Source organism: Takifugu rubripes, chromosome 1 (genome assembly GCF_901000725.2).
Source record: "Takifugu rubripes chromosome 1, fTakRub1.2, whole genome shotgun sequence".
Classification (NCBI taxonomy): Eukaryota; Metazoa; Chordata; class Actinopteri; order Tetraodontiformes; family Tetraodontidae; genus Takifugu; species Takifugu rubripes.
This window is the reverse complement of record NC_042285.1, coordinates 8,849,480-8,876,412: the sequence shown is the minus strand read 5'-3', so window position 1 is coordinate 8,876,412 and position 26,933 is coordinate 8,849,480. Positions and strand designations below refer to the sequence as shown.

Genomic DNA, 26,933 nt, shown 5'->3' with positions numbered 1-26,933 from the left:
TATGGTGTATTTTTTTCCTTGCCTAATATCAGTCTGTGCTTGTAAACTCTTGGTTTAGGAAAATTCAACTGGACATCCTTTGGTTTTTCAATGTTTCCCCTTTTATCCAAGAGGCTTCTTCAGTTCTAAATTGGATGACTGAAAACATTCATTGATTTATGTCTCTAAACGTCTTTTTTTGAATGCAAAAGTACTAATGATTACTAAGAACACTCAAAGTAGAAGAGAAGGGAAATAGTTAGTGCCAATTAATAAGCAATATCCTGTCCTTTTTACAATGTTTTTGCCTGATTATTTATCTACCTTATCTTGGATGTGTAGTGCAAACACATTTATTCCTTGATAGTTGTATTTAAAAAAAAAATATATATTTATGTCTTTTCTTCTGTGTTAAGTTTAAAAGTTCTTCCTTTGCCTTCATGGGTTCTCTCCAATTTTTCTGGCAGTGATATTGAGACGGGCCTCAGGTGTGAATGGTTGTTTGTCTTTATATCTCAGAAGATCACTGGATTAAAGGTTCACTTGGCTTCAGATCAATTATTCAACCTTCACATCTCCTTCTTCCCCTCTCATTTTATCAGTTTGATAGGTTCTTCTGTCGTCTCCTCACCTCTTATTCTCTCTTTTGTCTGCACAGTTTTTAACCTAATCGCATTCAGAGGGTGTGGCGTTAGCACACAGATTAAGTTGATTTCAGGTAAATCTCTCTCCAAATTTAATTCTTGGCTTTATTCTCCTAAAAACCCTTTCACTCAACAAGTCTTTTATGTTTGTAACTTCAGGTGAGAAATGTATTTATTCTTTAAGCAATGTGTTTTTTTTGCTCATAACTTTCAGGGGATTCTTCGTGCTTTCAGGGGATATGCCAGTGGATTTGATGTAAAAGTACAACAATGGATATATTTTTATTTTATATATTTTATCCCTGGCATTCATTTCTTCTCTTTTTATTTGCAGCCCTCTGAATTAAATTTCAACAGTAATCTTTTGCCATTGTAAATTAATGTAATGTCAATGTATTGCCTTTTCATCACTTCTACTTTCTGGCGCCTTTGAGTCATTTCCAGGTGCTTGTGCTTGTCTTAGTGTTGTGTTTTATAGTGTCATCTGTTGTTGTTCTCCTTGTAATGCACATTGGCTTCACATACAAGACAGACAGGTCCATCTGCTACGACTACTTCCTCTTTCTTGGTGGTTGGCAAGCCACATATTGGTGCATTACCACCACCAACTGATGTGGAATGTGGATTTTCACACCAAAACACCAACAGAGCATTCTGCCGGCCAGCTCTAATAGTCAATTGGTATGGCTTCGCGGGCCAAATATAATTACATTGCGGGCCAAATTTGACCCACAGGCCAGAGTTTGACACCTATGCTTTAATACCTTCAGAATTGCTTTTCATTATAAATAAACATGTAATTTGTCAAGCTGATAACAGTTTGTACTTTAGAAGCATCTACTGAAATGAGATCTACAGTTTGAGTAGAGTTCATACTGTGAAAATATTTTCTTCTGGCTCGATTGATATTTCCTCATATTACATCACCAAAAGAGTGAAATATCTATCTGCAGGTTGCCCTGCAGGCGCATTAATGGAATAGTAGAGCAATTTTTTTCTGCGTTTGGCAGATATGAGTCTTTTGACGCTACAGATATTAGATCATGTCTTCGGTTGTGCAGTGCTATTGCTATTGCCCCACCATGGTGTGACTTTCAGACACCCTTAAGTGGAACAAGGATTTGCTTTAACTAAGCAGGGATAACAGTGAGCTTTGGGGATGAGAAAAGATCACTCTTGATGTTTTATGCCAGAAAACATGCATAGCTTCTCAAAGTTTCACTCGACGGCTCTGCCTCATCACCAGCTGCAGACACCACGGCAGCAGAGACGGGACTTCACACTCCTCGCCAAGAAAACCCTTGTTGCTTAGCAACTCGCAGTCCGCAGTTCCAAGATACAAGGGTGTTTTCCAGGATGATGAGGTGTATATGTGTGTGCGCACGTGTGTGTGTGGAGAATCTGTTTGTGCATTGAGCCCATTAGTTGGCTGACTCTACATGTGAGAAACTCCTGAAAGCTAGGCAGCTGTTCAGCTACACATCTTGATTTTCCTCTTTGAATATTCACCAAACAGCAGAGTCAGCCATTCTCTTTGCCACCCTCCCATAAAAATTGATCCCCTCATATGCACAGCTCTGCCTAAGTGTCCTCATTGTGTCAGTATAATAGTTCCGTGTGTATCCATATTCATGAGCAAAGACCGCCACATTCAATTCCTGCATATTTTCAGTGGATTGTTTGATTTAATAAAAAAATAGGAAAAGTTTTACAGCAGTTGTAAATACTCGTCTTTTAGAAACGATTAGGCCAGGTAATTGATATCATCTTAACAAAAAGATGGATCCGGGTTCAGCCCTGTTGTCCTCTGTGAGCATCTTTTCTTCTTATTTGCCCTTACCTTTACATTTTCTAAGCACCCCAACTTTCTCCATCCTCGCTGCTCATGCCCGTTTTCAATCTGCCTCCCGTATGGTAGGCACTGATACAGGCAATCTAACAATATCCGGCAATTTCCCTCAACCCCCTAACTCCCCAGCTCCTGACTCATCTGCTGATAAACCGTGTCAGCTAGCGGCTGGAGTGTGCAACGTGGTACCAGCAGGATTTTTCGCATCATTGGTTGCCATGCTTCCCTGTAACATGATTTCAACCTCTCACTAGCGCAAAAAACAACTTTATGTAATCAAAAAAAGTGTTAAACTCACAGCCATTCACTCAAAAAACAAAAAAAGAGCAACATCTACTTTAGCAAACTATACAGGTGCTGCAGGGTCACACATAGTGCAAGAACAGGCACTGCTGCCTGCTCCACCCCCACCACCTGTTCTCCAGTTATATCATTTTTCCTTGTTATCCAGTTCTGGTTGTTGTGTTCTGCTACTTCTCGCCCACCTGATCTGTGCTTTAGCTTTTGTCTGTTCTTATCAAAATATCATCCAGTCAACTGCTGTTGTTTTTTTTTTTTTGAGGTTGTACAATGCCAGAATGCCATCACAAGGATAATTAAATAAATTGCAGGCAGTTCCACATAGAATAATTAGCATTTAAATCAGGCGCTTCACACAGTTGATCATCTTAAAATCACTTGTCAAATTAGTTGTCAATAGACTTTAGGTGGCCGTACTGAAGCTCCCTGTAGGGAGAGCAGATGGCCTGTGAGAGGAAAAGAGCTAGGTAAGAGGAGGTAGGGGGTGGTAGAACTGGTGTACCCCCTGGGTGTAGAGGATTTGCAGGCCAGTCATTCTCTACAGTATTTAAAAGGTTGAGGAGCATCAGGTTGATCTTGGACACATTGAGATGGTTGCCTATCAGATGGGGTGTTTACAGGACCAGTCAAGCTACCTAGACATTTGAATAGTGATTATATTACAGAAACAGTGTCAAGTCCCTATGTTCTATATTTCCCTATTTTTGAGGAGTTGGTTGTTTAAATGTGGAAGAATAACGACATTTGAGAGTTGCTGTTGTTTGCCAGATCAACAGAGTTTGTATGCAAAGCCTCATAAACATTAAGATGCATTAAGGACTTTACTCGAGAGCACTATCACACTTTATACGATCAATGTTTCGGGTGTGCTCGGAGCAGTTAGCTACAAACAGAAAGAAAAAAGAGGAGGAAGCAAAAGGATTTGATGTTTTGTAGATGTTTTGTAGATGTGGCAGCAGCAACTCTCTCTGACTTCTGTGGTAAAGTCAAAGTCCTGGGCTACATCCTGTTTCACACACCTTCACAAAGGTTTGTCTTGTAAACCTGTCGCAGCCCCGGCTAAAAGGCTAAAAAATGAGCCTTCTTGTGTGAGTGAAAAAAAACCAAAGAAATCTGGAAAATATCTGGAACAAAGAAAGTGCATGGTGCACAGTGTTATAACATGCAAAAGTACAGAGTAGTTAAACAAAATTTTAACCAGATTAATAATTTATCAAGTACAGGATTAGTTGATTTATTGTCCAAAGAATACTCAACACCACTAGGTGGCATCCATCTAATTATATTTGAATCTTGACCAGCTGACCTATTCTGTCACAGTTTACAGATATAAACCAGCTACTAACAAGATGGTAGCATGTAAAGTGATTAGAGTAAGCTCAGACAACATAATCAGCATGGATGACTTAAGAAATGCAGAAATGTTTTGATTTTGTCCTCTTTTGGAAATGATCCCCATCTGATTTAAGTCCATTTTGAATGCACATTGAGATTGTGATGAAAATGAATTGAATACAGTTTCATTTACATTAAAACTACACTAACATACATTTGTAAGATGTTGAAAGTTATTGCTGATGAGATGTGGAAAAACTCATTTTATGCTCACTCTTAAACATAGAAATGAAGCGTAACAATTGCAAATGGACTGACAATGTAGTCCTGACAATTTGGAAGCAGCCACCTGCAACAGAAAGATCTGATATTTAGTGCCTAAACCAAGTTACTGCTTCCCATGTACTTGAGGTTTATAATGGATATAATTTAGCCAACATCCATTTACAAGTTTCTAGATATTCCAAAGTATTCAGTGAGAAAGCTGGTTTGATTTTAAACAAATTTATACAGACGTGTAAATAATTTCTTGCAGAGTTCCTCTGAGGTGTGATATAGACTCTCTGGCTACAGAACCGTTTTTCATTAGATGCTAGCAACACCTGATGTAAAGTGTTGATTGGATACTTAAGTGATAGAGCGGGCAAAATACAAAAGTTACAAATGTTTTGTAAGGTTACTTTTGTTCACTGCTAAGTTCATCACATGACAGCCTCTCTCTGTGTATCTGCATCATATATGGCCCCTCGATGAGATATGGAATAGAGAGAGACTGTAGCCAAGGCTGTGACCTGAATGCAGAACCAGACCGAGCACAGATGCAGAACCATGTCCTGGGTGACTAAATGTAAACACAATTGAAAATATGTATTCAGAAGAGCTCCTCCATATTGATCGGCCCTTGATGGTGTGTGTACAGCACAGCTCATTTCCCTTCTCATGAAAGAAAGACAACCTACTGAAAACTTGTGGGGATTTAACTTTTTACATCAAACTTTGCCTCTTGTGAGGTGTTTTTTCCCCCTTTAAGGATAATTTCAAATACGCACGTACCCTACAGAGTAAATAAACCAGTGCAGGATAAAGAAAACCAAAACAAAATAATCCTTTTTTTATTAAGTAAGAGGACTCAATGCCATATGGTTTGTTTTTGATCTTTCCAGTGTAGTTTCAAGAGCAATGCCATGATACAAGGCGACCAACAGAAACACAAAGAAAGCGGAACACCATGCAACAGTAGCAAATAACCCCCCCATCCCCCCCCTTAACAGGTTTAAATCACGACAGGGACCAGGCTATTGGAGAGGAGAGGGGGGCTGGGGAGAGTAGAGGTAGAGGAAAGGAAGAAGAGGCACAAACAAATCTATCACAGTGTCCAAACAGAAGATAACAGAAGGTTACACGATCCTACCCATTTAAGAATATTGTTGGCATCAGTGTAGCATGTAGCAAGTGAAGTTGTTGAATCTTTGTCCGTCACTTAATTGGCAAGTCGGCTATCTTTCACACCCTGTTTGCAGTAAACGGATGTGCTCTTCAGGTGTGTGCTATTCACACATGTATGCATGTACGTATTTGCGAGTTTCATATAGATGTTTGACTGAAGAGAACTCCAGAATGCAGAAAGCTGTTCAGGTGTGAGTGAGTCTGCCTCTCCAATGAAGGATGAGTTTGCAGACATATTTGTTTCTCATGTGTGTTTGTGCTGTAGCGCTCTCGTTTTGCTTTCATAGTCTTGACGGAGCATAACCCTGTGTATCTTTCCTCTAATTGAATGCATCCCTCAGGGCATCACCGCTTGTTTATATCTTGACACCATGAAGGTATGTGTGTGCATGCATGTACGTGTGTGTTCTCTCCTTATTGTTTAATTATAGCCCCCCAGCTGGGCAGATGGAAGCACAGGATAAGGGCAGGAGAGGGAGAATTATTGATTGAATGGTTCAAATTATTCATATTTAATCTTTTGCCTTGGCTCCATGGTTCTGCTTGTGCCTTCTTCTCTCCTCTGCTATTAATAAATTCTCTCTTTTTTCTTATTTAACCATAACAACTCCAATAAACAACAGATTTTAATATGCTTCACTGGTCTGAAAGTGTACCAATAAAACCTGTCTGCTGTCTACATGGGAGCCCAAGGGCAACAGCTAAGGTTGCCAGGTTCCTGTTACTCACATTCTTTAAAAAGGTGTATAATTTCAGCTTTAAAAATAAATATATAAAATACAGTGACATTTGGGGTTAAAAGTGACCTGCATGAGCATTAGTAAAAGTATTTTCTTGCTTAAATATGGATTGCTTTTAATTGCTGGAGGACTGTTGTTGCTGTTTCTTTTTCGTATTTGTCTATATTTGTACTCTGGTCCCTCTGTAAGTATTACGGTAGTCTATTTTCCAGTTGATTTAAATTGCGAAACTGCAACTTCTCTATTAGTTCTTAAGTGAACAAGGAGACCAGCTAAATAAAAGCTCACGCTATGTCTGAAGCAAGTTTCTTCGGATTCGTAGTATCAGCCGTAAAACACATCTAAAACACATCAAATGGGAGAAAATGGCAAAAATCTTCACCTGGCCTTTTTTTGTATTTTAAGTATTTGAACCCCTTTTTTCTTCAATTTTTGGGTGCTGATACAAAAGAAGTCACCATAGTTGTTTTATAATGTGTATATAGGATGTTTTCTTTTCTCTAGTCTGTAAGACCTGCAATAGAAGCAAAATATCACATAATTTGGCTGCAAAAAAAATACCTTCGTGTAGCAAATCACACCTAATCCTTAAAATAAGGAGAGACCCGGCAGTCTCTCCTAATTTAAAGTCAGTCTTTCTTTTACTGTAAGATTTCTTTTTTTTTTTTTTTTAAATCTTCTTTATCTCCTGACAGATATCCTCACAGCCCCCCTCTGTTTTTGTCCTTCACTATATCCCATTCTGATAAGCTTTGAGTGCCGCAGATGAAAGTGCATCATGGGAGGCTTCTGTTTTACTGTGGGCGTCTGACTTGTACTGTTGACAAAGCGGATTCCCTTAATGAGGGTAACTTTCGCTATTGTTGCACAGAAAGTATAACTGGAGCTCTAAAGTTTTCTCTTGCTAATATAAATTAGGAAGCAAATAATTACTTTGTGAAAACCTGTATTTATTTGTAGCTGGTGATATTTTGGACCCTCTTTGAACCACTTTTTAAGTTTTTGTGTTTATGACAATTTTGCAGACAACATAGGTTGAAACAGTACAAGGTGACGTACCCCTCCCCGTGCTCCGAGATGCCCTGAAGCAAACTGCAATAGTTGCGGTTGCTTTGCTTTTTTATTTGTGTTCCCCTATGGATTTCTGTTTCATTTCACTCCACCTGCTGAATAACTTGAGGAAGAAGCATTGCATGAGGTCACAAACGTCAAACAGATACCTGATGGCAATGAAACATCATAGAGCACAGCATGCGAGTGTTTATGCCTTCTCCGTGCATAATGCAGTTAAATTCAATTCCATTTTCTGTAGGATAGAAAGAAAGTGTCAGTAAAAAAGCAAGGAAGGAAAATAAATAGCAAGGAAACCTATTTAAATGTTTGTGTTATGTTACAGTAGCTGATTTGCTGCATGTCAACAATAGTTTGGTCCCCTTAAAAGTTCCTGCATCACAATTTTTACACTACCGTGTCTGAGCCTTTGTTTTTTGTTTAATGATGCCACTTGCCATACATAGTGATATTTTTAATTGCGTCCCTTTGGACTCTCAGAGCTTTGTAAGCATTTTCCAGAGTGCGGGGTGATCCTGTGCTGCCCTCCGCATGCAAGCAAGATGCTACTGAGCTCTGAGAGTCAACAACCAGCTAGAATTTGTTCATCACTTTCCCAGTTCCAGATAACATTTTGGTCAAGCATTAGAATTCCTTTCAGACTGGATCATTCTCCTGCACATTATTTTTCTTCTGCACTGGAAAATATACTTCACACTTCTCAGAAATAGGTGGTGTCTTGGCATGTTTCAGGAAAAAGGAACCATTTTAGGTAATTAAACATCTTTTTCACGCTTCAGGACGAAGAGTAAAAATCAGTGATATGGGTGTTAAGAACACAACTAAGAAATCTGTTGTTTTCATCTTTCAAAAGCAAACAATTTAATCACCTCTGGTTTATCCTAAGTGATTCCCGTTGACTGAATTATGCCTCGCTAAATAAATAAATGGCCACATTCAAGTGGATTTCACTTGGGGTATTCCTCACAAGCTAAACATAATGAACACACTGACTTCCTGACCACTGCTAAATTGAATCCAATGCCTACTCTAATCAGTAATCAATTAGTCTTCAACTAATCTTCAATTCGTTGATTGGGTAAAGCCTCCTATCACAGCTTAATGTTAATTACACTTCATTGCGCAAATATTAAGTTGAGCTCTGTGGGAGATGCAAATATCTGCAGACTTTAATCTGATCTTCTCTAAAAAAAAGGGGAAAAAAGGTGGTTGTAGATTTAAAGTTTGTTCTCATAACATCTGCTCCTAGATTGGTGTCACTTCGTTGCTGCTGTCCCTTTAACCGAACCATATTAGAAACTTTGTGCATGATGCATAATCAATTTCTCCACATTCAATCAGAAGGAAAAAAGGATGTTTTTGCCCTTGAAACCCTGTGAAAAAAATGATATGAAGAGTCTAGTAGGAGATGCAAAGTGGACCGACTCAATGGCCAGACTCCTCCATTGCTTTCTTTTGTTCTTGTTGACAACCGACTGGTTAATTGGTGTGGAGCACATGTTGACAGATTTGAATGGGTTAATGAGGTCACTGTAGAAAGCTGGCCTTGCCTTTAACTTTGATTTTAGGAACATTTTACAGTTGCCATTCTACACATCTTTGCTCTTTTCCTTAACTTTAAATCTCTACCTGGTTCGAGCGAGCATCCATGCTGGTGATCCTGCTGAACTGCGTGACACTGGGAATGTTCCATCCCTGTGAGGACATCAACTGTGACTCCGAGAGATGCAAGATCCTGCAGGTAAGACACATTTTTGATTGGATCATGCATCAATCCAAGAAATGATGTAGTCACCGCTAAATGTGATGGCGAGTGTCAGACTTCACTGTTTAGCACAAATTTATGGTTAAATTGTGATGATTGCAGGAACTCATAGCTTTTCAAGTGTTTATGCATGTTTTTTAGATGTTGGTCTCAGAAAAGACCTCAATAACTCTGCCTGACATATGTGTGCACCAAGCTCTTTGGTTAGGTCAGTTGAATGTATGCTGCATATATGTCCAAAACGATGACCCTTTAAGTGAATTTTAGCCTGAGCCTCATCTTACTGACCAGTTTGGGATCAACAATAAAGTCAGCCTGCTCTGAGCAATGATGATGAATATAAGCACCTCAAATAAGACCTCTAGCAACCTACATATGTTGTTATCAAGTGCAGAAAACATGGCTGTGGTACAGTATGATTTGCAGCAGAACGCCTTAATCTGTGTTGGCCCTGTGTGGTTTGTAGGGGGTATGGCAACAGCTGTGTTAGTTATGTATATAGAGAGATATCATGGCAACACAGCTCACCAATAAAATATATGATGAAGGCGGTAAGAAAGTCCTGACTCATGTAGAGATGACTTATTAAAACAGAAGCACAAATGGTGATGAATCACCCCTCAGTTGTTGGTTGCAGATCATGATTCGGTCAGCCAAACATCAGAATGAAGGGAGTCCAGCCATTCCCAGTACGGTGCCTTTTGAACTGAACTAAACTGGAAATGAAGCTTAGATGTGGTTTGAGATGATTTGGAGAAGAAAGCTGATGTCATGGCTGGAAAGCATCAGTCATTACAGCATGACCCATACATGGCTCACTATGAGCAGGCAGCCAAGAACAATAAGTGGGAACCCTGAACAGTGTTATACAAGTCTTCAGAAGCTCCAAAACCAGAAGCTAAAGCAGAGTTTTTCTAGAAAGTTCCATTGTATAAAAAGCCAGATTGTGTGGAGCCGTTTCCATTTATTCATTAACCTCTGTTAGGTTAAGTAACACTAATGGGGTAGTGTTGTTGTTGTTGTTGTTGTTGAGGCAATTTCAATAAAAGTAGCTCCGGCATGGATGAGACACTGCAGACCCTATTTTGCGGGATACAAATAATGTGCTCCCACTGAATCAGAACAATTTCTGCTCAATTTTGCTCCTTTATAAAATTTTAACTTTAATTAGAAAAAATATATATAATTTTTTGAGAAATCTGTAAGATCAACAAAGCAAAGCAGGATATTGAAAAGGACACACATGGACAAAACTTTTTCTATTAGACAGCAGACTCAGTAGCAAAAAAAATGACAAGTAGCAAATTTCTCCCCTGAACACAATTGTGACATTACAGCTCCTCCAGTTATTGTGTCTGAAGGTTGTGTAAATGCAAAACCTTTGAAGCTAAGGAATTTATGGCTGATGAGGATGGGAAGTTTTATCAACATTTATGGCAGTGCGATGCATTAGAACCACATTACCTCAACCTAGCAGGTGTGGGATGAAGAGACACCAGGTGCTCCTGTGTGCTTGACAGTTTTGAATGCTAAGTGATTGAGCAGAAAAGTCCCTCTCACAATATTATCTTGCCTCCACATGTGAGGAGTGGATCTCGGGTGAATAGAAGATTACAGTTTGCCTGCTCCTCACCTCGCAAAGGATGCTGCAGCTTCGATGTCGCCCACGACTGCCTGGCGCATCTGACCCCTGCGATAATAGCATTCAGGCTGGTGACAGGAAGAATTAGCATACAGAGTGGCTGAGATTTATTTTCAGGAGAAGCTTGCAGAAGCCAACAGAAGTGATGCTACCTGGTTAAAGAATAAATAAAACTTCAAGAGAATGTGTTATGATGTGTTCTAGGAAAGGAGTCCTTGAAGGTGACAGATTTCCATTAGCTTTGAATGTTATGTTTTACATGGTGCCACTTTCTAGATTTTTATCTTTTTATTTTGTAGCTTCGAAATCCAGAATCCAGTTACATTGAGATGCTCCAGTATTCCTATTAAATGAGTTAGACTGGATCTTGAGTTTCTTCCAGACATCACAAAACTGTTTTTGTATATAGTGATAAAGACAAAGAACACACTCAGGAGCCCATTTAAGGATTGTGCTATTCTGCAATTGGTTACAACAAATAGAAAATGGTGAACCTATCAAATATGCCGTATGAGCCTGGTCCTGCCCAAGATTTCTTCCTGTTAAAAGGGAGTTTAGCTTTGCTACTGTTGCTTGTTTGGGGTTGAGGTTTAGGATTTGTGTCAAGTGCCTATATAGACAATATTGATTGTAACAGAAACATATCAGTAAAAGTGGGTTGAAAGTTAATTTGGATTACCATGAACAATTATGAAGGTATAATTTAAAAATAGGCAAATAACGTGCAATTTAAAATAAAAAAATCCAGATGATACCAGTAATGATTAACTTTTTGTTGATTTTATTAATATAAATGAATCTGTAACTATCACCATTATATAGAGCTGGTGGTCCTTACTGGAAACCCTCTACCTTCCGTTATACCTGACACCATCTTCCCTTTTCTGGGTGGGGGGGACAAGCAAATGCATGCAACATGTGTAGGAATGTTCCGGAGCCACCTCAGACGGTTGTTGTTCAAAATGTCACATGCAGCCACCGTGCTAAAGCGCTCTGACACATATGGATTTATGGCGAGTGGAGTTAAGTCATTAGGGAGCATTTAAGTGCACTCAGCATTAGCGATTAAGTGCCCTTAGAACATAAAGAGCATGTGATGTCGGCAGTCCCATTGATAACACGCAACTTGGTCTGTGTGCGCCTGGCTGACACATGTGTTTACACTTGTTCTCAGGCAATGTTAGAAGCAACACGGCCCAGACACGCACACACAAGCAGGGCTGTTATGCATGTGTCCCTCTTTAGGCTGAGAGGTCATGTTTGTTTTGCACGGTGTAGCTGAGCACAGGGTCGACACGCAGACGTGAACAGTCACACATGTGCACGTCGCATTAATATGAAAACATGAAGCATGAGGACAATGTAACATTACCCAGAATCACCTCTACGCTCAGATACTACAAGACACCTCATCACACGGCCTGGGAAGGAGGAAGGACTTCCCTTGGAGAGATGGAGGCTGCGGGAGATAAAGATAAGAGGGAGATGAGAGGGATGGAAGCTGGGGAGTAGATGTGAGGAAGATGAGGAGAGGGGAGGGGGGGATGCTATCGAAAGACATGCAGAAGGAATCCCATCCAGCAGCAGGGGGAAAGATAAAGATAAAGGCAAAGGGCAAGAGAAGAACTACTTCAAAAGTTACTGGGGACTCAACTGAACGATGAAGCAAAACTGAATATGGGCATGATAACAGAAAACTTCAGCCTTAAAAATGAGTCAGAAGCTGTAAATGCAGACTAATATAAGTCTTTTTTTTTTAATCATCCACCTTTATTTTAGTCAGTGCTACTTAACTACTCAACCTGTATGTGACTAGTGCCAGTGCACGTGCACATTAAAATCATGTCGCCTCCACTATGATAGGTGGAGTTTCGGACTCTTTGAACTTGTTAGTGTCAGGCCATATTTGGTTAACCTACAACATCACAGACCACAACAATTCTAGTGAATTACTCGTGAACTAGTAAGTTACAATGGGAATCCAGAGGTAAACTGTCTTATATATTTAGCTTTCCACAGGCTGTTTCAATATTTTATGCAGGGCACTAGCAGATGCGCAGGGCATCTCGCCCAGTTCCAGCCCGGCTGGCCTCTATACATGCTAGAGTAGATGGATAATTACATTGCATGGATGTTTTAAAGTAGCTTGACTTTCAGAACTTTAATTTCAATTACAATAAAACATGTCGATGCATTTTTAATGTAATGTCATGTAAATGTACTGAGTGAGTGCTTGACAAAACATCTAAACAGGTAACTGTATTTAAGTCCTTTTGGTGCTCATGACTAAATCTTTGTTAGATACACGATTAACGCTTGCCAAAAAAGTTCTTTGTGTCCAATGCCCAATACCAAAATAGTGAATTACTTCGATCACGCTGTCCATTACAAATAATAGGTATTATATTGTTTTGGTTCCTTTTAAAACCAAAAAATAAATTAAACATGCAATATTTGGCAGTTTAGATTATGTAAACTAACTTCTTGCAAGAAAATAACCTTTGAACTTGTCTGGAGACAAGACACGAATATGTGATGTTTGACATGACATTTGAGGATAAACTATATTAACTACTAAGGATTTCCAGGGTCGCTCTGGTGCGCAAACTTTGATGGAGGATTTTCCTTTTGTGTAAAGAGCAAAGGGTTGGAATTTAGTAAATATAGAAAGATGAAAAATGTTTCCTGCCACCTGCACCACATGACTGTGCACAGACACAACCACAGCCTTGACCACAACAAACACACAACTTATGAGTGTGATTTCACTTTAAATTATAGTTCATATGATGTTCTGACTGTAGCACCAACCACATGGTTGTGTTCAAACTCTGATTAAAAGTAGATTTCAGGCATCCAAATGATTACAACTCTTAATCAGATTATTGACTAGATATCTTTAATAATCACGAGTCATCACTACTCTAAATTCGCTAAATGTTATAAGAAAATAAGACTTCTATATGTGTTAAAGTTTGTCTCTGAAATGGGCCTTTTAACTGGATGATTTCCACATGTGAAATTGTTCCATATACGGTACCCTTTTTCCAAAAAAAAAATAAAAAATTGGGAAATGCCCCTCTATAAACCTCTGCAGAAGAAAGATTTAAGAGGATAGTGGAAATCAGATTGGATTAGAGTGTGTTTTAGCCGTAAGCTGTTGGGCACCTTGGCCTGTTCCTTCTGAGTCAGGTGTGAAATTCAGTCTCTACTCTTGTGTTCTTGCTTCTCAAAACTGAACAGCCAGTCAGAGTTAGTTGTCTCACTGGACAATCCAACACTGATTTAACCTGTTAATGCTGCACCGAGGATGCTCACCACACGATCATCTACCGGTAATACTTGTAATAAATTGTTCATCGAGGTGAACCTAAATGAAATGTATTGCTCACAATCTTTTAAACTTGCGTCTCTTTAACTTCTATTCCAATATGTGTCTGGTGTACAAATACACCAAAATACTTCACACTGTTAGACAGTGTTATGATATAGATAAAAATGATAAAGGTACTGTTATTGTATACTCATGCTAAAATGTAATTCCTGTCAGCAGAAGTTCTACTCTATGTGACCAAAGGCCATCTAATCCTTGGATTCTGGATGTCAATAACTCAAGCTGAACAATATCCATTCATCAAAGGCCCCTAAGGCATGGTAAACGTGTAAAGGTGTATGTCAGTGAAGATAGTGTCTCCATCAACACCCTGAGTCCGAAGGGCGATTCTTCTATTAGCTAATACAAAATAAATGAGACCTGACTCCGGAGCAGAGGAGCGTCTCTAAAGACTGAGCAAAGATTGGAGTACCAGACCGCAGGTTCTGACGGTAAACATGGCTGCTCATCTCATTCATTCCCCGTCATGCTCCCAGAGCTGTCTCATTTTTTTATTTATTTTCCTGCAGACTGTCGAAAAAGTGCAATGCACCTTTTTAAAAGCTGATTACCAAGCTGGAGGGTGCTTCGACTCATTTGAGACAAGTGGTACAGGGGACAACATGGCTTTTTATTGCACCAAAACATTTACAGTCTACTGAAACTATAATATGATTGCGGAAATGTGAAGGCTAGCTAATTTCTGATGAGGTTATTTTCCAGCTTATAAGTATTTGAGACGTATTTAAGAAGATGTGAGACTTAGATTTAATTGAGTTGAAGCATGGGTAGGTCACCTGATTTTCCAAACATTCCTTAATTGATAGCATTCATCAAAACTGAAAATGCTCACATATGCGTATCCTAATGATCAATCAAGCAGACCTGATAACAGGAAACGTGATTTACCTGTTCCTTTACTCAGCTGTCTAGTGACAGGTTTTTTTTTTCTATCTTTATTGCTGGCTATTAAAAGTTTTACAAATATAATTATATATGAACATAATCTAGCAGTTTGTCTCCCTTGAGCTCTTTGTAGGGTTTGTACACTTATTTAATGTTCAAATTCCAGAACTTTTCAAGGACTTTCAAGGTCAAATTCTAAGCGTTTTTAATGAATTTCAACTTGTTTCAATTGCACTTGTGGATGTCAAACAACCAAACCTTGTGGTTTATAAAATTGTCCTTATTTACTTCACATAGTGGTGAAGTAAAGATTTGCAGTGGTGTGTCAGAGTGGGTTAGTTTCACCTGTGCTTAAAAAACTGTGGCTCTCGAACCTCTAGGTTCCCTGTGCTGTCTCTATGGCTTTGTGCTGCCTGGCTTCATAATCTTATATTTTTTCAGTCACTACACACAGCAACGATACTCGAACCTCCGCTCAAGGCAACTCTTCCCTGACAGGGAGTTGGCAATCCACCCCTTTCAGAGTGAAGTGATGAGCTTCACCCAGCTGCTGTGATGCTCTGCTACAAAGCTGCAAAGTCAGTGTTTGATGGAGCCTCCCGCATAATAAATGGGGTGGTATCCCAAGGTCAACTCAAAGAAATGGGTCAGAGGAGGGAAACAATTTCAGAAACAAGTAAAAACCCAGAAACCAGAGGGGCAACACTTGAGGTATTGAGAATTTTAGCGTGGAACGATTCAAAGGCCACCATTAAGGTCTGCCTCAATATGATTCACCTGTATATCATTTTTTGTCAGCATTTTGTATGGTTATAAATCATCAAATCATGCTTCACTTGATAAACGGCAAAGCTAAAAGATTTAAAAAAAGTTGTATTAACGACTAGGTCTTCAGCGTAAAGAAAGGGTTTGATTCATTTCATTTGCTCGACTGCTTTATCTCTTTCGGGGTCAGGGGACACAGCTGTCCCAGCTGCATATGGGTGAAGGTCCGCCCCAAGGATGAGTCGCCAGCTCATTGCAGTGCTCATTGCTATGTAAGCAATTGTGGGATCAGTACGTTGCTCAAGGGTCCCTCGGCATTGCTCTGAAGGCTTTCTGGCAACTTCCCCTACTGCCAGAAGAAATGTTTTGTCTGCACGGGTCTTGAACGGAAAACCGTCTGCTTCTCAGTCCAGTCCTCTAAAGACCGAGCTACCATTTTCAGCCATTTTTACATCACATTTAAATTATTCCTCAATCTCTTCCACAGTCCACAATCTCATCCACAGTTTAACAATTAGCACACATTTAGCAGCTCATTTGAAATTACTGTTTATAATCTGAATTGAGGTCAATTGTTGGATTCTCAGCAAAGCTGTCCTGAACTCACCTGTGCAGCTACAAATGTGAGTTTTCTGCCTCTTCAGTGGGTTCATGACCTCTTGACATGCAGAAAAGAGGATTCCTCTTCAGGGAATATTGAAGTATGACTTTAATCTCACAGGGTTTCAGCCAGCTATTTTTAAGACCAATGTATGGTTACTGGGACAGCCTGGCTAATGCATCTCTGCTGGTGACAACATCAGTGCATCTCACACATGTAAGCGTGGTGTAACTCACAACATAAAGTAGGTGATGGTAAAGAACGAGAAACGTAGTAGTTTGTGCCCCCTTTGTGTTATCTGGATTGTTTTATATGACTCAGTTTTGTGCTATCTGACATTTCAAAATTGACAAGGTTTTTAGATGATGTATAACAATGATTTTTAAAGCATTTGTGCCTCCATGTGGAAAGTCTCAATTATGAGTGGCAGACATTAACAGCACAACTTACTTTCACTTACATCATAATCAAGATTCAAGATTCAAGATTTACTTTATTCATCCCCGTAGGGAAATTGAATTGTAATAGCAGCCTACACATGGAGGAATATAACTGTAGTGTATGGACAGAAATAGCAGCAGGTGTATTTACAAAGTATAGAAATAGAATAAATAAAATACAAATAAGATTAGAACGTGGACAAGAATAAATAATAAGCATATTTCCATAAATACAGAATAATATAGAAATAAAATTACAACATAAACATTAAACAATTATTGTGATTGAATGGGTTTGGATGAATTATAGAGTCTAATGGCGGACGGCAGGAATGACTTCCTGTAGCGTTCCTTAGAGCAGCGAGGCTGCAGGAGTCTGTTGCTGAAGCTGCTTCTCAGTTTGTCCACTGTGTTATGGAGTGGGAGGGAGGGATTGTCCATGATCGTCCGCACTTTTAACACCATCCTGTCCCCCACCACCTCGTCCAAGTAATAATCAAATTAAGGGTCAGTTTTCCCGTCAATGCTGTAATGTCAAATCACAGCAATGCTGCTGTCAGGGAATGGAAATAGGTCATTATTGTACCACTAACATTTTTTTCATACACGTCTTTTTCTGCAGGACTTCGATCATTTTATCTTCGCTTTCTTTGCCATCGAGATGGTGATCAAGATGCTGGCTCTGGGGATATTTGGCAAGAAGTGTTACCTTGGAGACACATGGAACCGCTTGGACTTCTTCATAGTGGTGGCTGGGTGAGTTCGTTATGCAATTGCGCACACAAGCCCATGCTCATAAACAAGCTAGTGGCCAAGCATAACAAATAACAACACATAAACACAAAAGGCTCAGAGAAGACGCACGAGACACACACATGCAACAAATCTGAGTCATAATCAGTCTGGCGGCCTGGATTCTAGAGGAACAGATTCTTGAACAAGGGCAGAGTGAAGATGGAAGAGATGTTTACAGATTGCAAATGCATTGTGTCATTGGGCGCTAATGAACTGCAGGGTTTTCTGTGCTTGCTGTTGTCAAGGTTAAAATCAGTCCTGGAAGTCATATCATCTTCTCGCCAGTGTGCATATGTGATGTTTTTTTTTTCCTTTTCAAGTGTCCCTAAAGCCTTTCAGGGATATTTAGAAACCCATGAGCTGGGCATAAACACTTTCGGTTGATTGTTGCTATTGCTTGCTGTTGGTCAGCATACTCCATGTGCTTATGTTGGTTCTTCAAATAGTTCCCAGTTTTCTATTTGCTCTGCTTTTCGCATGTTTACCTGCAGGATACTGGAACGCTGTAGGATTAATTTTATGAATACTAGTGGGAGTAAATCAGTACCAGTTACAGCACATGTCCATCAGGGCAAAAAAATTGGCAGTATTTTCTTTGTATTACTGGCATGTTATATACCTGCCAAAACATATGCGTGTGTGCACACACACATATGTGCACATGCAGAGTGGCACACATACCCTAATGCACAGACAGCATTGTAATTTGATTAAACATGCTACAGTAGAGAGCCTGCTGGTTTTGGTCAGACATTTTCATCACACCACATTCCCTGCTGCTTTTTAATGCCAGCCTTCTGTCCCGGCTTCTGTCGTCCGTCGGTGCAAGCAGGGCTGGTTTCCTTCCCACTGTATATGTGTGTGACTGGGAGCATGTGTGAATGTCCTTCAGCAGCAAAGGTGATATGATTTCCATCTATACATGAACGTAAACTATAGCTCTAAGTTGTCTTTGTGTCAGAGCAGACAGAAGAACCTCAAGCTGCTTTTTCTGTTCTCACTCATTACATTCTTTGATGTCAGTATGCCTGCATCATGAGGATTTTTTTTAACTTTAGAGATATTAAAAGCCACTTTCTCAGACAACTGTTCCACACCCTGTAATCTTGATGGAAATGCTTTAATGGCTTTAATCTACTCAGAGAAATTTGAATTTTAAACAGTCATAAATGGAAGGAAAAGAGATATTTATGAGGCCTTGGTACACAGTCCATTAGAGTAGCAAGGCATTATACATAGCCGGTATTGGGATGAGCCAGAATAAGCTCCAGGGTGTTACACAAGCGATACCCACAAGAAAACTACTTCCTTATCACTGGCCACAGTGGCTGTTTGGTCCTGGCCGGCTGTGCTCCTGCAGCTAGGAGCTGTTATCAACCCTGTCACTACAATAATAAGTCCGTCCATCAAGAAAGTCTATAACAGAGTGTAAAGTAACAGGCAGATAACAACAAAAAAAGAGGAACAACAAAAAAGTTTATTTCATTTGAAGTCAGAGGCTGTGACTTTTAACTGGGTAAGGAACCACCCCTTCTCCACTCCAGGGGTCTGCACAATGAAATGTGGGCAACAGGGAGAAAAATTGACCTCCTGCCTGTCTCAAGTCTGAACCACTAGATGTCAGACAATACAGTTTACAGCATGTATAAAAGAACACATGCTGGTCCCAAAGCATTTATTTTATGATATAGAGCCAGTTAATGATATAGCTTTAAAGCTAACCATAATTATGGATATACAGTATATATCTCATTCCTAACAAGCTTTGAACATTTTGGCAGTGGGGACTTTTTGCACTTTTTCCTGCAGTTTTTATCTGGATACACTGGCAGTGAATATTTTACTATTAATGTTCAGAATGGTTGCTACAGTTAATACAAAGTTACAGCAACTGCTGTTGATATTGCCTTGTTGCGTAATACTATGCAATCACTTTTGAGCATATTAACAATCTCATCCATACCGAGACAGCGATAGCCCAGGAAACAGCCGTTTCTTAGCCGTTTGCAGAGTCTGTGCAGGATGACTCTGATGAACTTGTTTCTCTCTAAGATTATAATGACAGCTAAGCTGCAGCTTTCAGCAGGTTTGCTCTTCCTCTTTCGCTAATCACCACTGAGTCGCAGATGGAGCGATCCGTGTCTGAAACAGGTGTGAGGTGGAGAAGAAGGAGGGGGTGAAATCCTCCTTTTACATGAGGGTAACTGGAGTTTTCCAGTTGAAGTTTTTTTTTTCCTGCAGGCAAAATGCCCACTTGATTTCACATTTACACTACAACCATCATCGCATAAATCTTTTTGGCTGATTGCAGTCTTGGCTTCAGAAGTGTGAAATGCATTGCTGGAACACTCTTTATGAAAGGAAAGCAGATGACAGCAGCCAGGATGAGTAGAAGAATTCACTCAGCCTCCTCGACAGCTTCAGATGACGGTGTTTATATTAGCTGTCATGTAGCTCAGATTCATTCCCGCACAGTAAAAGGAGACAGCTTCTCCTCTCTTCAGCCATAAATGATGTTATTATGCAGCTCTCCATGTTTTTATTTTTTTGTTCGATATCCAAGCATTTGACAAATCCCAGACATGTAATTTACAGCTTCGATCCTCGATGAACCAATGGAACAATTCTTAACTCACACATGAGGTGTCAGTCTGTTAGTTGCGTGAGTTGTGTGAAATGTTTTAGTACTGACAAAGGCTTGATCCAAGCGGGGGAAATAATGATGATCATGAAATGCAATGTTTCAGATTTAAATACTGAAAAAAAGATTTGAGTTTTTTAGGATTTAAGCCTGAAAAATTGCACTTAAAATAGTGTCGCGTATGTGTTGCATCTCAAAGGAAATATTTTGTTGCATATTGGGTTTATTTTTTTTTTTCCTGTACTTTACAATATTTGGGCAGCTCATGGCTCAGAGGAAAGGAATTGGTTGCCGGAGGGTTGCCGCTTCAAATCTCGGGACTGTGCTGAGGTGGCCCTGAGCAAGGCAACCAATCTACATTGCTACCCGGGGACAGTAAAGTTCTGCCTACTGCTCCTGGCTCGTTTGTGTTCACAACCGGTGTATAAGACAACTTGCTTAAGTCCAGAGGTCAAATTCATTATTGGTAATTGGTGTAAAAGCTTAATTTCTGTTAATGGGAAGGACCTGAAATGACTTATTCTACTGGGCTCTTCTCACTGCTTTCCTATCATTGTCAACATCCAGTATTCCTTCATTTAAACTGAGCCAGCACCTCAATTTCTGTCTGACTTTCTGTGATCACATATTCTTGTTAGAACATCTCAAAAAAATCTAAAACTCCTCATTATAAATAGCACTGGATACATGTAGAATCCAGTATACCTGGAAAACTTTCCTCATTTTTTGTGTTGGGGATAAATGTTTGCAAGGATTACAAGGTTTCCATCAGCCTCAGTCATTATTCTAGGAGATATGAAAGCTTGATGATATCAAAAGGAAGGGCATTTCCTCTTATTTATGTATTTATTTATTCACTGATACATTGGAGTCCCAGTCAATAGGTTAAGGGGTCTAAAGAGCAGAGCGTATCTACTGTGCACTTAGTGTAGCAGACAGGCTGTCCAATCCATGACATGTATCGATTTGACTGAACACTGTCGCTGTGACTGGATACTTCCTGAGAGACACAAAGGGGGGTCAGAAAGGCAGAAAGAATGGACTTTGTCAATATGTGATGTTGGTGACAGACACCATGAATTTAGTTATGCTTTGACCAAGACATTTGACCAAGACTAAACCTCAAATCCACTCCAGTCACAACAATCACAGTTTCTAACACAAAATGAACCCTCAGATTTACTGGGGAAATTTTGTTATACAATATTGTGCTAAAAAAATATTCCTGCAGGTGCAGTATGAGAAAGATCATTTGAATTTTTCTGAAGTAGGAACAGTCAGAGTGAGTGGGGTTTTCTTAAATCTTTCTAAGGTTTTCTTTACATAGGTGAGTAATTCAACAAATGTTTCAGATGTAAATTACAGTTATTTGTAATCCGATCTCAATGACTGACTATAATAAATTATTTCATATTTAATTCTGCCAATAGATTGTGATCTAAAATGCAAGCCTAGCACCTTTAGCAGGTGATAAATATTCATCACATCTTCTTGGATTTCAGACATGTGGTTGAGTCAGGTGGAACACAGAACCTGATCCCCCTTCTTATCTTAATGATTTATTGATGATCATTTGGGTTGCCTCCAGCCTTGTTTAAAAAGGGAGAGTGGAGGACAGGAGCCTGGACACTTTGAAATAAAGTTTGGGAAAGGCAAAATTAGAAGGAGGTACAGCGATGCTGCTTGAGGCTAGAGAAACTGCTTTTGGCCAATGGTAGATTTACCGGAGGACAGTTTTCACTGGTACTGCTTGTGTGAGTTATTACAAAGGTCATACCACCACCGTCAAGAAATGTCGTGCGGTGTAAATCAATGCAACTTAGATTTAACAAAATTACAAGAACAGAAAGACATACTTGGTACCAAAAACAGCAACAACCTTTCAGTAACACTGTTAGATCAATATAGAGACATCAGTATTCTGCTGTCACCTTAGCTTAATTTTAAAAGCACATCCATCTAAAGTTATATGGATTTTAAGCCCAAGAAACATATAGTAATAAAAACAATTCAATGTTATATCAAGAATATTTTGAATGTTTCAAATGTAAATGCTCATATATAATAAGTATGTATATATCTTTATATACAGTGGGACCTCTACTTACGAACATCTCTACATGCGAAATTTTCAGGTTACGAAGTGTCTCAATGGGAAAATATTCCCTCTTGTTATGAAAATTTCAGGATACGAAAGGTCAAAAATACGCTACCGCTGCTACTCGCAGCTCGCGGAGTTTAGCGAATGCAAACATGCTAGTAGCTGCTTTGCCATTGGCTATCGCCTAGCATCTTCCTGTCATGTGTGTGTATCCCAGCATCGTCTTTGTTTAACTTTTATTTATTGTGGGTGGTCGTATGTTTGTCCATTAGATGGCGGTGTTATCACAAGTGTTAACGTTCGTTGCTAGTAATGACGGCTAATGTAAGATTAGCCTGTAATAAAGTTCATTTGGTTCCTGGAGAAGCCTTGCACTGAATTCCAAAATTTATTGTGCGGTAATCTAATTGTAACATGTATTTGTTACATGTTTTGATGCATTTCTATGATTTATAAAAAAAAAAAAAAAGTCTGAATTTTTGGGGCTTGGAACGGATTAGGGCATTCACATGGAAAACACGTCTCTACTTACGTAATTTTCAGGTTACGAAACAATTTCTGGAACAAATTAAATTCGTAAGTAGAGGTCCCACTGTATTCTGATTTAAAAAATATTATTTTTGTCTCACTGGCCTGTTTATACAGAGACAATCAGCTAATTAATTTAGTTTTTCCATCATTTTAATGTGTGCAAAAACTGCCAGTGATGCAACATTTACAATTAGGTGGGTGGATCGTATAACAAACAGGCTTTAAGTGCAGTAACGCTGGTAAAGTCAATCCTCTTGCAGCGCTGTCCTTTTCACACTGACTTATTATTGTGATGGATTTTCTGAGCCTTATGGTTGGATAAAAAGGTATATTTAACTAAACCTGTCACCTTCATTTGAAAGCAGAGAGAGAGAGACAGAGAGAGATATGTTGTACTCTACAGGAGAATGAAAAAAGGGGACACGGGCAAGGATACAGGGTCCATAAACATTGAAAACCATTAAACAATCAGTCCCCCCCTCGAACCATTTCTCCTCTCTTGTGATTCCTTGTCTTGGGTGTCCCCATGCACCAGAGTACTCCATTAGCAAGATTATCTCCTCCGTACGAGCAGGTCAGCAGATCACCATAGATTATCAGGCTGAGAGCGAGCGAGGAAAGGTAGCATAAAGGAAGATATTGAAGGATTTAAAAGACTGTGGAAGTGAAGAAGTGGAACTGAAAGTGGAATGTGTTTGAAACCTGCCTCAGCAAGCAAAATTGATTCTGTGTCTTGAGCCACACTGATGTCATCGTAATTTGTGAATCGCCAAGATTATGATTTAGCACTGCTTTTGAACAGCTTTTACTCACTAGCATCATGTTATTTAATCGTGATAAAGTTTTCAATTACAGAAATTGAGCTTATTATGACATGTAGTAATTGTCATTATTCTTGAAAATTAACAATTATGAAGACCCAGAAGTTATTTTATTTCAAAATTTGGCAGGGGGGACAATAAAGAGGACGTTTTATCAAATGCAATTATTGAGGGGAACACCAAAGTTGCCATTACACTGTTTAGCAAAAAAATGTTTAATATTCTTGTGTTAAATTGGAGGGTACACATTAATTTCTATTTTTATTCTCTTTAGAGTAATTGAAAGGTAAACAGTTTTTACAGAAGTAAAATAAAATAAATATATACTGTAGATAAACCATGAGTCCAACGTCAACTTTCAACACTTATTACTGTCGCAGTTAACCTTATTGTGTATACAATTGGCCAATTTTGCAATTATATTATGCGCTACTTAAACAAAGAGAAGCACACTTTCCTGCATAGTGCACAGAGCAGCACCAGGTCAGCAGCAGAACAAACCACTATAAAGCAGTTGAACGGATGGTGGGGGGGGACAAAGTAATACGATGTTTTCAGACTGTCTGTAATAATCAAGTGTTTTTTTGTGGTCACAACACTTCTGTTCTGGGTTCAAATTTCCATGTATAATATCGTATACATTCAATAAACAGGTTTTTCACACTGATATACTGTACTTAATAAATTCAAAAAACAGTTTGCTCACTAATATACTTCATGGTTATGTTTGTGTTTGCATCATGGGCCTTTTAATCGAATGCGGAAGGTGCAACTGAGGGGTGGACCGTAAAAAGCCCATCTGAAGAGATGTAAATGTAATTGCTAATTAGTCATGACTGTGAAGAATAAGAGGGTACACATTTGGGCTAGCTGTAGAGTGGGTAGATGGCAAAAGTGTTGTTGATTAAAGGCCCTCAATCTGATTCAGCATGAAAACACTCCATCTGTCTGTTCTCTCACATCCCGCTCATGATCGTACTTCTTTCACTGATGTTATCAGACTCTTGTCCCCAGCTGTCCCTATGCAGCATTGTTCACGTCCAAGTTGTTCATACTTACTACTTTCTTAATAGTTATTGTCACAGCTCCACCCCAACAACCATTTTACTGAATTTTAAGACCCATAACTGCTTGACAATCATCAAGTGTGACATCATTGCTGTGATAAGGGTGAATTGACTCAAAACCACTTTGCTAAATGTCCATGTAGTGGTGCAGTTCAGCTCAGTTTGGTACAGTAAAGAACGTGAAGGACTGATCTGCACCTTCTTGGTAAGGTATACTCCCTCACAAACTTGGAAAATAAAGTATTACCAGCCTTATTTATCACATTGTTTTCTCGCTGTTTAGACTGATGGTTGTGCTTCAATTAAAGCACAACACTGAGCTGGTGCCTTTGAAATTCCATTTATTGTTTCTCTGTCCTTGTTTTATATATAAATAAAGAACCAGGAATTTAAAGCCAGAGGGAATACTAGTGACTAAATTGGGACGAGAGAACAGACAGATAAAGTTGGGGTTAAACTTAGGTCACCTTTTCGGATTTCCCAAAGTGTTAGCTCTTCGTTTTTCTTCTTGACGACCAGTGTACAGTCTATGAAAGTCAATGTTGTCTTAAACACTCCTCACTTACAGTTGCTCAGTAAGGTTCCCTGGAAATGATATTTAGAGTTTACTGATGAAGCAAGTGTTGTCAGACAGATATCCAACAATGATGAATCTATGTGCAGGAGGGAGATGCGGGAGCATGTTGCCTGGTGTAGTGCAAAAAACCTGTGCATCAACATGGAGACTAAATGGACTTTAGGAGAGTTTGCACCTGATTTGCACCCCTCCTTCGTACTTTATTAGAGGCGAAGTTGTGGAACTGGTGACCACAATAGCTTGGCTTAAATATTTCCTTAAAACCTCAAGTAGACTGTAAACCTGCCTTTCAATGCTGCTGTATTGACTTAATTCTATTGGTGTGTAGTGGGGAGCGTCCTCACATCATCTATAACCGTGTGCTATGGAAACTGCATTTACACAGGGTGGTAAAATCAACCCAAAAATTATCAGCTGCAGCCACCCTTCTCTAGAGCATGTAGAACAAGAGCTACATCACAGCAGACCCAGCACCAACCCAGTCCATGAACTGAGATTAGGCTCCTAAACCCATTGACACTCAAGATCGATCTTTTATATGAAGTTTTCTCGCCGCCTTGCCTTTGCGTGCCTCTGCCACCAGGCATGATCAGCAAAGCGGTATTTGAAATGTTTTGTCCTCCGCTTTGTCCGCATGTGTGCTTTAGTTTGGGAATTCTCCTCACGCAAACTCCCTCTGAGGCTGTGCCTCCCCCATCCTTTCCTGCTTCTGATTTCACTTCTCACTTGAACTGTCTACATATCGGCATCATCGACACTGGCACGGGCTCTGACGGGAACAATGTGCAGCTTCCTGCTGCTTTCCATCATTTGTTTGATACACTCCATTTCTCCATGGTGGTTTCTTCATTCCAGATGAGGAAATAAAGACCCAGCCAAACTTCATCTGGCTCTAATCAGGGGCTGTGAGTGTTTTTGCATGATTTTACTTTTTTTTTTGCCTCAACAGACATTGTTTATCATCTGCTTTTGAGTTGGTTTGTAAAACTCTAACAAAAAAATACCCTAATATTTTTTATTATATTGCTGTATGGATTTATAGTATCTCTGTAGCTCTGAAAGATGAGTTTTTCCATTTCTATTCCAATTTTACTATAAAGTTCCCTGAGGGACTTTGCCATTCTGCACTGATGACTCCTTACAGCCAGAATACCACTTTGTTATTCATTCTTCTTTGAGACTTTGAGATACCTTTTATTTAAATATCTGACAACATTTATTTTATAATCAATTTTGTTTAAAAAAAGTGGCTTGGAGATGTTTGTGCAAAGTTTGGAATTACATAGGATATGAGTCAAATTGCAATCGCTAGACAACTGGGTCAAAACAAGGTTTCAAGTCTGTAATTTACACTGCCTTTCAAAAATGGTCCAAGAAAGGAAGATAGTGAATCAGCAAATGAGAGAACATTAGAGGAGAGAAGGCTGACCCAGAAGATTTGAACCAACAAAAGGCTCATTTTGTTTTAATTGCTATAGAGGCAAATACTGTACCAGTTCTTGTATAAAGGTGTCAGTACACAGAGGGAAAGCAGTTTCTTGCAT

The 26,933-nt window shown here is 39.3% G+C and overlaps 1 protein-coding gene across 1 annotated transcript in view; it reads left to right on the top strand.

The window, feature by feature from the left end:
- Positions 1–26,933, top strand: part of cacna1g (calcium channel, voltage-dependent, T type, alpha 1G subunit) — a 161,689-nt gene that overhangs the window by 46,903 nt on the left and 87,853 nt on the right. Inside the window, exons 3-4 of the mRNA XM_029835891.1 lie at positions 8,994–9,105; positions 17,479–17,612. Coding sequence (XP_029691751.1) covers positions 8,994–9,105; positions 17,479–17,612 — 246 coding nt within the window. The remainder of the gene's footprint in view (positions 1–8,993; positions 9,106–17,478; positions 17,613–26,933) is intronic.